The 12409-nt window shown below is 59.0% G+C and overlaps 1 protein-coding gene across 1 annotated transcript; it reads right to left on the reverse strand.

Moving 5' to 3' along the window:
* Positions 1–220: 220 nt before the first annotated feature.
* Positions 221–4338, reverse strand: LOC135567137 (basic proline-rich protein-like). The gene is made up of 2 exons (XM_065014594.1): positions 4219–4338; positions 221–1669 (listed from the first exon to the last, which is right to left on the reverse strand). The coding sequence occupies exons 1-2, from the start codon at positions 4336–4338 to the stop codon at positions 221–223; spliced, it is 1569 nt and encodes a 522-aa protein (XP_064870666.1).
* Positions 4339–12409: the final 8071 nt, after the last annotated feature.

A 12409-nucleotide genomic window follows, 5' to 3' on the forward strand; every position in this document is an offset into this window, starting at 1 on the left:
AGGGGATGGGACAGCAAGGGATGGGTCAGCAGGGGGAGGGGCCAGCAAGGGATGGGTCAGCAGGGAGGGGTCAGTAGGGGATGGGTCAGCAGGGGATGGGCCAGCAAGGGATGGGTCAGCAGGGGAGGGGTCAGTAGGGGGATGGGTCAGCAGGGGATGGGCCAGCAAGGGATGGGTCAGCAGGGGAGGGGCCAGCAGGGGAGGGGCCAGCAGGGATGGGTCAGCAGGGAGGGGCCAGCAGGGGAGGGGCCAGCAGGGGAGGGGCCAGCAGCGGATGGGCCAGCAGGGGAGGGGCCAGCAGGAGAGGGGCCAGCAGGGGAAGGGTCAGTAAGGGATGGGTCAGCAGGGGAGGGGCCAGCAGGAGTTTGGCCAGCAGAGGATGGGTCAGCAGGGGAGGGGCCAGCAGGGGAGGGGCCAGCAGGGGAGGGGCCAGCAGGGGATGGGCCAGCAGGGGAGGGGCCAGCAGGGGATGGGCCAGCAGGGGAGAGGCCAGCAGGGGAGGGGCCAGCAGGGGATGGGCCAGCAGGGGAGGGGCCAGCAGGGGATGGGCCAGCAGGGGAGGGGTCGGCAGGGGAGGGCCAGCAGGGATGGGCCAGCAGGGGAGGGGCCAGCAGGGGGATGGGTCAGCAGGGTTCGGGCCAGCATGGGATGGGCCAGCAGAGGAGGGGCCAGCAGGGGATGGGCCAGCAGGGGTTCGGGCCAGCATGGGATGGGCCAGCAGAGGAGGGGCCAGCAGGGATGGGCCAGCAGTGGATGGGTCAGCAGGGGATGGGCCAGCAGGGGATGGGCCAGCAGGGGATGGGTCAGCAGGGGAGGGGCCAGCAGGGGATGGGCCAGCAGGGAGGGGCCAGCAGGGGATGGGCCAGCAGGGGATGGGCCAGTAGGGGATGGGCCAGTAGGGGATGGGCCAGTAGGGGATGGTCCAGTAGGGAGGGGCCAGTAGGGGATGGGCCAGTGTAGGGGATGGGCCAGTGGGGGATGGGCCAGTAGGGGATGGGCCAGTGGGGGATGGGCCAGCAGTGGAGCGGCCAACCAGGGGATGGGCCAGCAGGGATGGGTAAGCAGGGATGGGCCAGCAGGGGTTCGGCCAGCAGGGGATGGGCCAGCAGGAGGGGACAGCAGGGTTGGACCAGTAGGGATGGGCCAGTAGAGGATGGGCCAGTAGGGGATGGCCAGCAGTGGATGGGTCAGCAGGGGATGGGCCAGCAGGGGAGGGGTCAGGGGGATGGACCAGCAGGGGATGGGCCAGCAGGGGAGGGGCCAGCAGGGAGGGGCCAGCAGGGGATGGACCAGTAGGGGATGGGCCAGTAGGGGATGGGGCCAGTAGGGGATGCAGGCTACAACCAGGAGGGGGATAAACAGGGGGATGGGCCAGCAGGGGACGGGTCAGCAGGGGAGGGGCCAGCAGGGAGGGGACAGCAGGGGATGGGCCAGTAGGGTGATGGGCCAGTAGGGGATGGGCCAGCAGTGGATGGGTCAGCAGGGGATGGCCAGTAGGGGATGGGCCAGTAGGGATGGGCCAGTAGGGGATGGGCCAGTAGGGGAGGGGCCAGTAGGGATTGCCAGTAGGGGATGGGCCAGTGGGGATGGGCCAGTAGGGGATGGGCCAGTGGGGGATGGGCCAGCAGTGGATGGGCCAGTAGGGGATGGGCCAGCAGGCGAGGGGCCACTAGGTGGATGGGCCAGTAGGGGACGGCCAGCAGGGGGATGGGCCAGTAGGGGATGGGCCAGTGGGGGATGGGCCAGCAGTGGATGGGCCAATAGGGGATGGTCCAGCAGGCGAGGGGCCACTAGGGGATGAGCCAGTAGGGGACGGGCCAGCAGGGGATGGGCCAGTAGGGGATGGGCCAGTGGGGGATGGGCCAGCAGTGGATGGGCCAGTAGGGGATGGGCCAGCAGGCGAAGGGACCACTAGGGGATGGGCCAGTAGGGGACGGGCCAGCAGGGATGGGCCAGTAGGGGATGGTCCGCCAGTGGGGGATGGGCCAGCAGTGGATGGGCCAGTAGGGGATGGGCCAGCAGGCGAGGGGCCACTAGGGGATGAGCCAGTAGGGGACAGGGCCAGCAGGGGATGGGCCAGTAGGGGATGGGCCAGTGGGGATGGGCCAGCAGTGGATGGGCCAGTAGGGGATGGGCCAGTAGGGGACGGGCCAGTAGGGACGGGCCAGCAGGGGAGGTGTCAGTAGGGGATGGGCCAGTGGGGGATGGGCCAGCAGTGGATGGGCCAGTAGGGGATGGGCCAACAGGAGAGGGGCCATTAGGGGATGAGCCAGTAGGGGACGGGCCAGCAGGGGATGGGCCAGTAGGGGACGGGCCAGTGGGGGATGGGCCAGCAGTGGATGGGCCAGTAGGGGATGGGCCAGCAGGGATGGGCCACTAGGGGATGGGCCAGTAGGGGACGGGCCAGCAGGGATGGGCCAGTAGGGGATGGGCCAGTGGGGGATGGGCCAGCAGTGGATGGGCCAGTAGGGAATGGGCCAACAGGCGAGGGGCCACTAGGGGATGAGCCAGTAGGGGACGGGCCAGCAGGGGATGGGCCAGTAGGGGACGGGCCAGTGGGGGATGGGCCAGCAGTGGATGGGCCAGTAGGGGATGGGCCAGTAGGGGATGGGCCACTAGGGGATGGGCCAGTAGGGGACGGGCCAGCAGGGATGGGCCAGTAGGGGATGGGCCAGTGGGGGATGGGCCAGCAGTGGATGGGCCAGTAGGGGATGGGCCAGCAGGCGAGGGGCCACTAGGGGATGAGCCAGTAGGGGACGGGCCAGCAGGGGATGGGCCAGTAGGGGATGGGACAGTGGGGGCGGGACAGTGGGGGCTGGGCCAGCAGTGGATGGGCCAGTAGGGGATGGGCCAGTAGGGGACGGGCCAGCAGGGGATGGGCCAGTAGGGGACGGGCCAGCAGGGGAGGGGTCAGCAGAGGATGGGCAAGCAGGGGATGGGTCAGCAGGGGACGGGCCAGCAGGCGAGGTGTCTCTAGGGGATGGGTCAGCAGGGTGGCTGCCTTGGACCACAGCTATTTGTTGGACAGACAGCAGGCTACAACAAAGGAGAGAGAGACAGCAGGCTACAACAAAGGAGAGAGAGACAGCAGGCTACAACAAAGGATAGAGAGACAGCAGGCTACAACAAAGGAGAGAGAGACAGCAGGCTACAACAAAGGAGAGAGAGACAGCAGGCTACAACAAAGGAGAGAGAGACAGCAGGCTACAACAAAGGAGAGAGAGACAGCAGGCTACAACAAAGGAGAGAGAGACAGCAGGCTACAACACAGGAGAGAGAGACAGCAGGCTACAACAAAGGAGAGAGAGACAGCAGGCTACAACAATAGAGGGAGAGACAGCAGGCTACAACAAAGGAGAGAGAGACAGCAGGCTACAACAAAGGAGAGAGACAGCAGGCTACAACAATAGAGGGAGAGACAGCAGGCTACAACAAAGGAGAGAGAGACAGCAGGCTACAACAAAGGAGAGAGACAGCAGGCTACAACACAGGAGAGAGAGACAGCAGGCTACAACAAAGGAGAGAGAGACAGCAGGCTACAACAAAGGAGAGAGAGACAGCAGGCTACAACAATACAGGGAGAGACAGCAGGCTACAACAATACAGGGAGAGAGAGACAGCAGGCTACAACAAAGGAGAGAGAGACAGTAGGCTACAACAATAGAGAGAGAGACAGCAGGCTACAACAATAGAGAGAGAGACAGCAGGCTACAACACAGGAGGGAGAGACAGCAGGCTACAACAATAGAGGGAGAGACAGTAGACAGCAGGCTACAACAATGGAGAGAGAGACAGCAGGCTACAACAAAGGAGAGAGAGACAGCAGGCATCCTGAACTCTGCTTCCCACCTGATCTTCCACCAGGACACTGTTCTTCCTTTGGCTCTCACACTATCCTGGACTCTGCTTCCCACCTGATCCTCCCCCAGGAGACTGTGCATGTGACCTAAGTGAAGAACAGCTACTGGTTGGAGACGGAGGGACAGGAGAGATGCCTGCAACACTTTGAGGTAAGCTAAAGCCAAACCTAAATTCTCTAGCTAGTCTAAGGGTTGTAAGGGTGTGTATTTGGAGGACGTATGAAGAGGGCGTAGGTACCTTTAGTAATAAGGATTGTATTATTAACCTAACAGGCCCATTGATGCTGTAATGAAAGCCTGGCAACTGACAGGCATCATACCATTATTACTACCAGACTCAAGGATGCAGTAAGGAAACCCTGGCCACTGACAGGCTTCCAAGTGTGAGGGTGCACTTGTGGGACTCCCTGCTGATATCTGGCATGAATATGACCTGTGGCACATTGCCAAAGGTGTGAGGAAACAGCTGAGGGGCCATCGGAAAGCCAGAGGTACTGTCATATATTTTATTGTAAAATCAGAACTATACGATTATGAGGATTCAAGTCAGTGACTCAGGGGACTCATGTAATCCCTGTGTCTCAGGTACTGTCGTGGTTGAGGCCAATTGTGGTGCAGTACTGCTGGTGGGAGTGTCCAAGTGGTATAAGAAATAAACAACAGTGGCCAGGAGGGGAGGGGCCAGCAGGGAATGGGCCAGGAAGTGGATGGGCCAGCAGGGGAGGGCCGGCAGGGGAGGGGCCGGCAGGGGAGTGGCCAGCAGGGTTCGGCCAGCAGGAGGGGCCGGCAGGAGGAGGGGCCGGCAGGGGAGGGGCCAAAGCAGGGGAGTGGCCAGCAGGGGTTCGGCCAGCAGGGAGGGGCCAGCAGGAGAGGGGCCAGCAGGGGATGGGTCAGTAGGGGATGGGTCAGCAGGGGATGGGTCAGTAGGGGATGGGTCAGCAGGGGATGGGTCAGCAGGAGAGGGGTCAGCAGGGGAGGGGTCAGTAGGGGATGGGTCAGCAGGGGATGGGCCAGCAAGGGATGGGTCAGCAGGGGAGGGGCCAGCAAGGGATGGGTCAGCAGGGGAGGGGTCAGTAGGGGATGGGTCAGCAGGGGATGGGCCAGCAAGGGATGGGTCAGCAGGGGAGGGGTCAGTAGGGGATGGGTCAGCAGGGGATGGGCCAGCAAGGGATGGGTCAGCAGGGAGGGGCCAGCAGGGGAGGGGCCAGCAGGGGATGGGTCAGCAGGGGAGGGGCCAGCAGGGGAGGGGCCAGCAGGGGAGGGGCCAGCAGCGGATGGGCCAGCAGGGGAGGGGCCAGCAGGAGAGGGGCCAGCAGGGGAAGGGTCAGTAAGGGATGGGTCAGCAGGGAGGGGCCAGCAGGAGTTTGGCCAGCAGAGGATGGGTCAGCAGGGGAGGGGCCAGCAGGAGGGGCCAGCAGGGGAGGGGCCAACAGGGATGGGCCAGCAGGGAGGGGCCAGCAGGGGATGGGCCAGCAGGGGAGAGGCCAGCAGGGGAGGGGGAGGGGCCAGCAGGGGATGGGCCAGCAGGGGAGGGGCCAGCAGGGGATGGGCCAGCAGGGAGGGGTCGGCAGGGGAGGGGCCAGCAGGGGTTCAGTCAGTAGGGGAGGGGCCAGCAGGGCATGGGCCAGCAGGGGTTCGGGCCAGCATGGGATGGGCCAGCAGAGGAGGGGCCAGCAGGGATGGGCCAGCAGTGGATGGGTCAGCAGGGGATGGGCCAGCAGGGGATGGGCCAGCAGGGATGGGTCAGCAGGGGAGGGGCCAGCAGGGGATGGGCCAGCAGGGGAGGGGCCAGCAGGGGATGGGCCAGCAGGGGATGGGCCAGTAGGGGATGGGCCAGTAGGGATGGGCCAGTAGGGGATGGTCCAGTAGGGGAGAGGGGCCAGTAGGGGATGGGCCAGTAGGGGATGGGCCAGTGGGGGATGGGCCAGTAGGGGATGGGCCAGTGGGGGATGGGCCAGCAGTGGAGCGGCCAACCAGGGAGCAGGCCAGCAGGGATGAGGTAAGCAGGCTACAACAAAATAGGGATGGGCCAGCAGGGTTCGGCCAGCAGGGGATGGGCCAGCAGGGGAGGGGACAGCAGGGGTTGGACCAGTAGGGGATGGGCCAGTAGAGGATGGGCCAGTAGGGGATGGGCCAGCAGTGGATGGGTCAGCAGGGGATGGGCCAGCAGGGGAGGGGTCAGGGGGGATGGACCAGCAGGGGATGGGCCAGCAGGGGAGGGGCCAGCAGGGGAGGGGCCAGCAGGGGATGGACCAGTAGGGGATGGGCCAGTAGGGGATGGGCCAGTAGGGGATGGGCCAGGGGGATGGGCCAGCGGGGATGGGCCAGCAGGGGACGGGTCAGCAGGGGAGGGGCCAGCAGGGGAGGGGACAGCAGGGGATGGGCCAGTAGGGTATGGGCCAGTAGGGGATGGGCCAGCAGTGGATGGGTCAGCAGGGGATGGGCCAGTAGGGGATGGGCCAGTAGGGATGGGCCAGTAGGGATGGGCCAGTAGGGAGGGGCCAAAGTAGGGGATTGCAACAAAGTAGGGGATGGGCCAGTGGGGGATGGGCCAGTAGGGGATGGGCCAGTGGGGGATGGGCCAGCAGTGGATGGGCCAGTAGGGGATGGGCCAGCAGGAGAGGGGCCACAACAACAGAGGTGGATGCAGGCTACAAAAAGTAGGGGACAGACGGGCAACAAAGCAGGGGATGGGCCAGTAGGGGACAGGGCCAGTGGGGGATGCAGGCCAGCAGTGGATGGGCTACAACAAAGGGATGGTCCAGCAGGCTACAACAATAGCAGGGGCCACTAGGGGATGAGCCAGTAGGGGACGGGCCAGCAGGGGATGGGCCAGTAGGGGATGGGCCAGTGGGGACAGGGCCAGCAGTGGATGGGCCAGTAGGGGATGGGCCAGCAGGCGAACAGCAGGCCACTAGGGATGGGCCAGTAGGGACAAAGGAGAGAGAGACAGCAGCAGGATGGGCCAGTAGGGATGGGCCAGAGGGGATGGGCCAGCAGTGGATGGGCCAGTAGGGGATGGGCCAGCAGGCTACAACAAAGGAGGGGCCACTAGGGGATGAGCCAGTAGGGGACAAAGAGGGGGCCAGCAAAGGGGATGGGCCAGTAGAGGGGAGACAGCAGGCTACAACAATAGAGGGAGACAGCCAACAAAGGGATGGGCCAACAATAGAGGGGGGATACAACAGGAGAGAGACACAGGCAAACAGTTGGAGAGAGAGACAGGGCTACAACAGGGAGAGACAGCAGGCTACAACAGGAGGGGACAGCAGGCTACAACAAAGGAGAGAGAGACAGCAGGCTACAACAATACAGGAGACAGCAGGCCACAACAAAGGATGGAGACAGCAGGCCACAAACAACAGAGGAGAGACAGCAGGCTACAACAAAGGAGAGGGCCATTAGGGGACAGCAGGCCAAATAAAGGAGGAGAGACAGCAGGTCACAACAAAGGAGAGGAGGATGGGCAACAATAGGGAGACAGGGCCAAAGAGGGAGGATGGGCCAGCAGGATGGGCCAGTAGGGAGACAGGGCCAACAAAGGAGAGAGGGCAGCACTAGGGGATAGACAGCAGGCCAGCAGAGGACAGCAGGCCACAACAAAGGGAGAGACAGGGCCAGTAGGAGATGGAGAGACAGCAGTTACAACAATAGAGAAGAGACAGCAGGGAATGAGGCCAGACAGGCTAGGCCACACTAGAGAGAGAGGCTACAACACAGGAGAGAGAGACAGGCCAACAATCAGGGAGACAGCAGGCTACAACAAAGGAGAGAGAGACAGCAGGCTACAACAAAAGAGGAGAGACAGCAGGCTAAACAAAGGAGAGGGGAGGCTGCAACAAAGGAGAGAGAGACAGCAGGCCAACAAAGGGGAGAGACAGCAGGCTACAACAACAAGAGAGAGAGACAGGGCCAGTAGGAAAGACAGCAGGCTACAAACAAAGGAGGACAGACAGCAAAGGAGAGATTACAACAGCAGGGATGGGCCAACAAAGGAGGAGAGGGGATGGACAGCAGGCCAGTGGGGGATGGGCCAGCAGTGGATGGGCCAGGAGGGGATGACAGCAGGCCACACAGGAGAGAGGGCCACAAAGGGAGAGAGACCAGTGCCAACAAAGGAGGGGACAGCAGGCCAACAAAGGAGGATGGGCCAGTAGGGGATGGGACAGTGGAGAGACAGCAGGGACAGTGGGGGACAGGGCCAGCAGTGGATGGGCCAGTAGGGGATGGGCCAGGAGAGGAGAGCAGGCTACAACCAGCAGGGATGCAGGCCAGTAGGAGGAGACAGCAGGCCAACAGGGAGACAGGGTCACAGAGGATGGGAGAGACAGCAGGCTACAACACAGGATGGGTCTACAACAAAGGAGGGGACGGGACAGCAGGCGAGGTGTCAACAAAGAGGGGATGGGTCAACAAGGGTGGCTGCAGCTTGGACAACCAGAGATTTGTTGGACAGACAGCAGGCTACAACAAAGGAGAGAGAGACAGCAGGCTACAACAAAGGAGAGAGAGACAGCAGGCTACAACAAAGAGAGAGAGACAGCAGGCTACAACAAAGGAGAGAGAGACAGCAGGCTACAACAAAGAGAGAGAGAGACAGCAGGCTACAACAATAGAGAGAGAGACAGCAGGCTACAACAAAGGAGAGAGAGACAGCAGGCTACAACAAAAGGGAGAGAGAGACAGCAGGCTACAACAATAGAGGGAGAGACAGCAGGCTACAAAAAGGAATAGATAGACAGGCATATTAAACAAAGGGAGAGACAGCAGGCTACAACACAGGAGAGAGAGACAGCAGGCTACAACAAAGGAGAGAGAGACAGCAGGCTACAACAATAGAGAGAGAGACAGCAGGCTACAACAAAGGAGAGAGAGACAGCAGGCTACAACAAAGGAGAGAGAGACAGCAGGCTACAACAGCAGGGCAACAAAGGAGAGAGAGAGAGACAGCAGGCTACAACAAAGAGAGAGAGAGACAGCAGGCTACAACAAAGGAGAGAGAGACAGCAGGCTACAACAAAGGAGAGAGAGACAGCAGGCTACAACAAAGAGAGAGAGACAGCAGGCTACAACAAAGGAGAGAGAGCTACAACAAAGGAGAGAGAAGCAGAGCAGCAGGCAAATAATAGAGAGAGACAGCAGGCTACAACAAAGGAGAGAGAGACAGCAGGCTACAACAATACAGGGAGAGAGACAGCAGGCTACAACAAAGGAGAGAGAGACAGCAGGCTACAACAAAGGAGAGAGAGACAGCAGGCTACAACAAAGGAGAGAGAGACAGCAGGCTACAACAAAGGAGAGAGAGACAGCAGGCTACAACAAAAGGAGAGAGAGACAGCAGGCTACAAAAGGAGAGAGAGAGACAGCAGGCTACAACAAAGGAGAGAGAGACAGCAGGCTACAACAAAGGAGAGAGAGACAGCAGGCTACAACAAAGAGAGAGAGACAGCAGGCTACAACAAAGGAGAGAGAGACAGCAGGCTACAACAAAGGAGAGAGAGACAGCAGGCTACAACAAAGGAGAGAGAGACAGCAGGCTACAAACAAAGGAGGGAGAGACAGCAGGCTACAACAAAGGAGAGAGAGACAGACAGGCTACAACAACAGAGGAGAGACAGCAGGCTACAACAAGGAGGAGAGAGACAGAGACAGCAGGCTACAACAAAGGAGAGAGAGACAGCAGGCTACAACAAAGGAGAGAGAGACAGCAGGCTACAACAATAGAGGGAGAGACAGCAGGCTACAACAATAGAGGAGAGAGACAGCAGGCTACAACAAAGGAGAGAGAGAGACAGCAGGCTACAACACTAGAGGGAGAGACAGCAGGCTACAACACTAGAGGGAGAGACAGCAGGCTACAACAAAGGAGAGAGAGACAGCAGGCTACAACACTAGAGGGAGAGACAGCAGGCTACAACAAAGGAGAGAGAGACAGCAGGCTACAACAAAGGAGAGAGAGACAGCAGGCTACAACAAAGGAGAGAGAGACAGCAGGCTACAACAATAGAGGGAGAGACAGCAGGCTACAACAAAGGAGAGAGAGACAGCAGGCTACAACAAAGGAGAGAGAGACAGCAGGCTACAACAAGGAGAGAGAGACAGCAGGCTACAACAAAGGAGAGAGACAGCAGGCTACAACAAAGGAGAAAGGAGAGAGAGACAGAGAGGCAGCACAACAAAGAGAGAGAGACAGCAGGCTACAACAAAAGGAGAGAGACAGCAGGCTACAACAAAGAGAGAGAGACAGCAGGCTACAACAAAGGAGAGAGAGACAGAGAGACAGCTACAACAAAGGAGAGAGAGACAGCAGGCTACAACAAAAGGAGAGAGAGACAGCAGGCTACAACAAAGGAGAGAGAGACAGCAGGCTACAACAAAGGAGAGAGAGACAGCAGGCTACAACAATAGAGAGAGACAGCAGGCTACAACAGACAGCAGGCTACAACAATAGAGGGAGAGACAGCAGGCTACAACAAAGGAGAGAGAGACAGCAGGCTACAACAATAGAGGGAGAGACAGCAGGCTACAACAATAGAGGGAGAGACAGCAGGCTACAACAAAGGAGAGAGAGACAGCAGGCTACAACAATAGAGGGAGAGACAGCAGGCTACAACAAAGGAGAGAGAGACAGCAGGCTACAACAAAGGAGAGAGAGACAGCACAACAATAGCTACAACAAAGGAGAGAGAGACAGCAGGCTACAACAATAGAGGGAGAGACAGCAGGCTACAACAAAGAGAGAGAGAGACAGCAGGCTACAACAAAGGAGAGAGAGACAGCAGGCTACAACAAAGGAGAGAGAGACAGCAGGCTACAACAAAGGAGAGAGAGACAGCAGGCTACAACAAAGGAGGAGAGAGACAGCAGGCTACAACAAAGGAGAGAGAGACAGCAGGCTACAACAAAGAGAGAGAGACAGCAGGCTACAACAATAGAGAGAGAGACAGCAGGCTACAACAAAGGAGAGAGAGACAGCAGGCTACAACAAAGGAGAGAGAGACAGCAGGCTACAACAAAGGAGAGAGAGACAGCAGGCTACAACAAAGGAGGAAGAGACAGCAGGCTACAACAAAGAGAGAGAGAGACAACAAAGGAGAGAGAGACAGCAGGCTACAACAAAGGAGAGAGAGACAGCAGGCTACAACAAAGGAGAGAGAGACAGCAGGCTACAACAAAGGAGAGAGAGACAGCAGGCTACAACAAAGGAGAGAGAGACAGCAGGCTACAACAAAGGAGAGAGAGACAGCAGGCTACAACAAAGGAGAGAGAGACAGCAGGCTACAACAATGGAGAGAGAGACAGCAGGCTACAACAAAGGAGAGAGAGACAGCAGGCTACAACACAGGAGGGAGAGAGACAGCAGGCTACAACACAGGAGGGAGAGACAGCAGGCTATAACACAGGAGGGAGAGAGACAGCAGGCTACAACAAAGGAGGAGAGACAGCAGGCTACAACAAAGGAGAGGAGAGAGAGCTACAACAAAGAGGAGAGACAGCAGGCTACAACAAAGGAGAGAGAGACAGCAGGCTACAACAAGAGAGAGAGAGACAGCAGGCTACAACAAAGAGAGAGAGACAGCAGGCTACAACAAAGGAGGAGAGACAGCAGGCTACAACAATAGGAGAGAGAGACAGGAGAGAGAGACAGCAGGCTACAACAAAGGAGGAGAGAGACAGCAGGCTACAACAAAGGAGGGAGAGACAGCAGGCTACAACAATAGAGGGAGAGACAGCAGGCTACAACAATAGAGGGAGAGACAGCAGGCTACAACAAAGGAGAGAGAGACAGCAGGCTACAACAATAGAGGGAGAGACAGCAGGCTACAACAAAGGAGAGAGAGACAGCAGGCTACAACAATAGAGAGAGAGACAGCAGGCTACAACAATAGAGAGAGAGACAGCAGGCTACAACAAAGGAGAGAGAGACAGCAGGCTACAACAGCAGGCTACAACAAAGGAGAGAGAGACAGCAGGCTACAACAAAGGAGAGAGAGACAGCAGGCTACAACAAAGGAGAGAGAGACAGCAGGCTACAACACAGGAGAGAGAGACAGCAGGCTACAACAAAGGAGAGAGAGACAGCAGGCTACAAAAAGGAGAGAGACAGCAACAACACAGGAGAGAGAGACAGCAGGCTACAACAAAGGAGAGAGAGACAGCAGGCTACAACAAAGGAGAGAGAGACAGCAGGCTACAACAAGGAGAGAGAGACAGCAGGCTACAACAAAGGAGAGAGAGACAGCAGGCTACAACAACAGGCTACAACAGGAGAGAGAGACAGCAGGCTACAACAAAGGAGAGAGAGACAGCAGGCTACAACAGACAATACACAAAGGGGAGAGACAGCAGGCTACAACAAAGGAGGGAGAGACAGCAGGCTACAACAAAGAGAGAGAGACAGCAGGCTACAACAAAGAGGAGAGACAGCAGGCTACAACAATACAGGGAGAGAGAGACAGCAGGCTACAACACAGGAGAGAGAGACAGCAGGCTACAACAAAGGAGAGAGAGACAGCAGGCTACAACAAAGGAGAGAGAGACAGCAGGCT

The sequence above is a fragment of the Oncorhynchus nerka genome, unplaced genomic scaffold, assembly GCF_034236695.1.
Source record: "Oncorhynchus nerka isolate Pitt River unplaced genomic scaffold, Oner_Uvic_2.0 unplaced_scaffold_2521, whole genome shotgun sequence".
Lineage (NCBI taxonomy): Eukaryota > Metazoa > Chordata > Actinopteri > Salmoniformes > Salmonidae > Oncorhynchus > Oncorhynchus nerka.

Coding starts and splice junctions, on each gene's coding strand:
- LOC135567137 (XM_065014594.1), bottom strand. CDS start 4,338: ATGGCCCCTCAGCTGTTTCCTCACACCTTTGGCAATGTGCCACAGGTC. Junction 1,670..4,218: donor GAAGCCTGTCAGTGGCCAGG/GTTTCCTTACTG, acceptor CCATCCACCTAG/TGGCCCCTCGCCTGCTGGCC.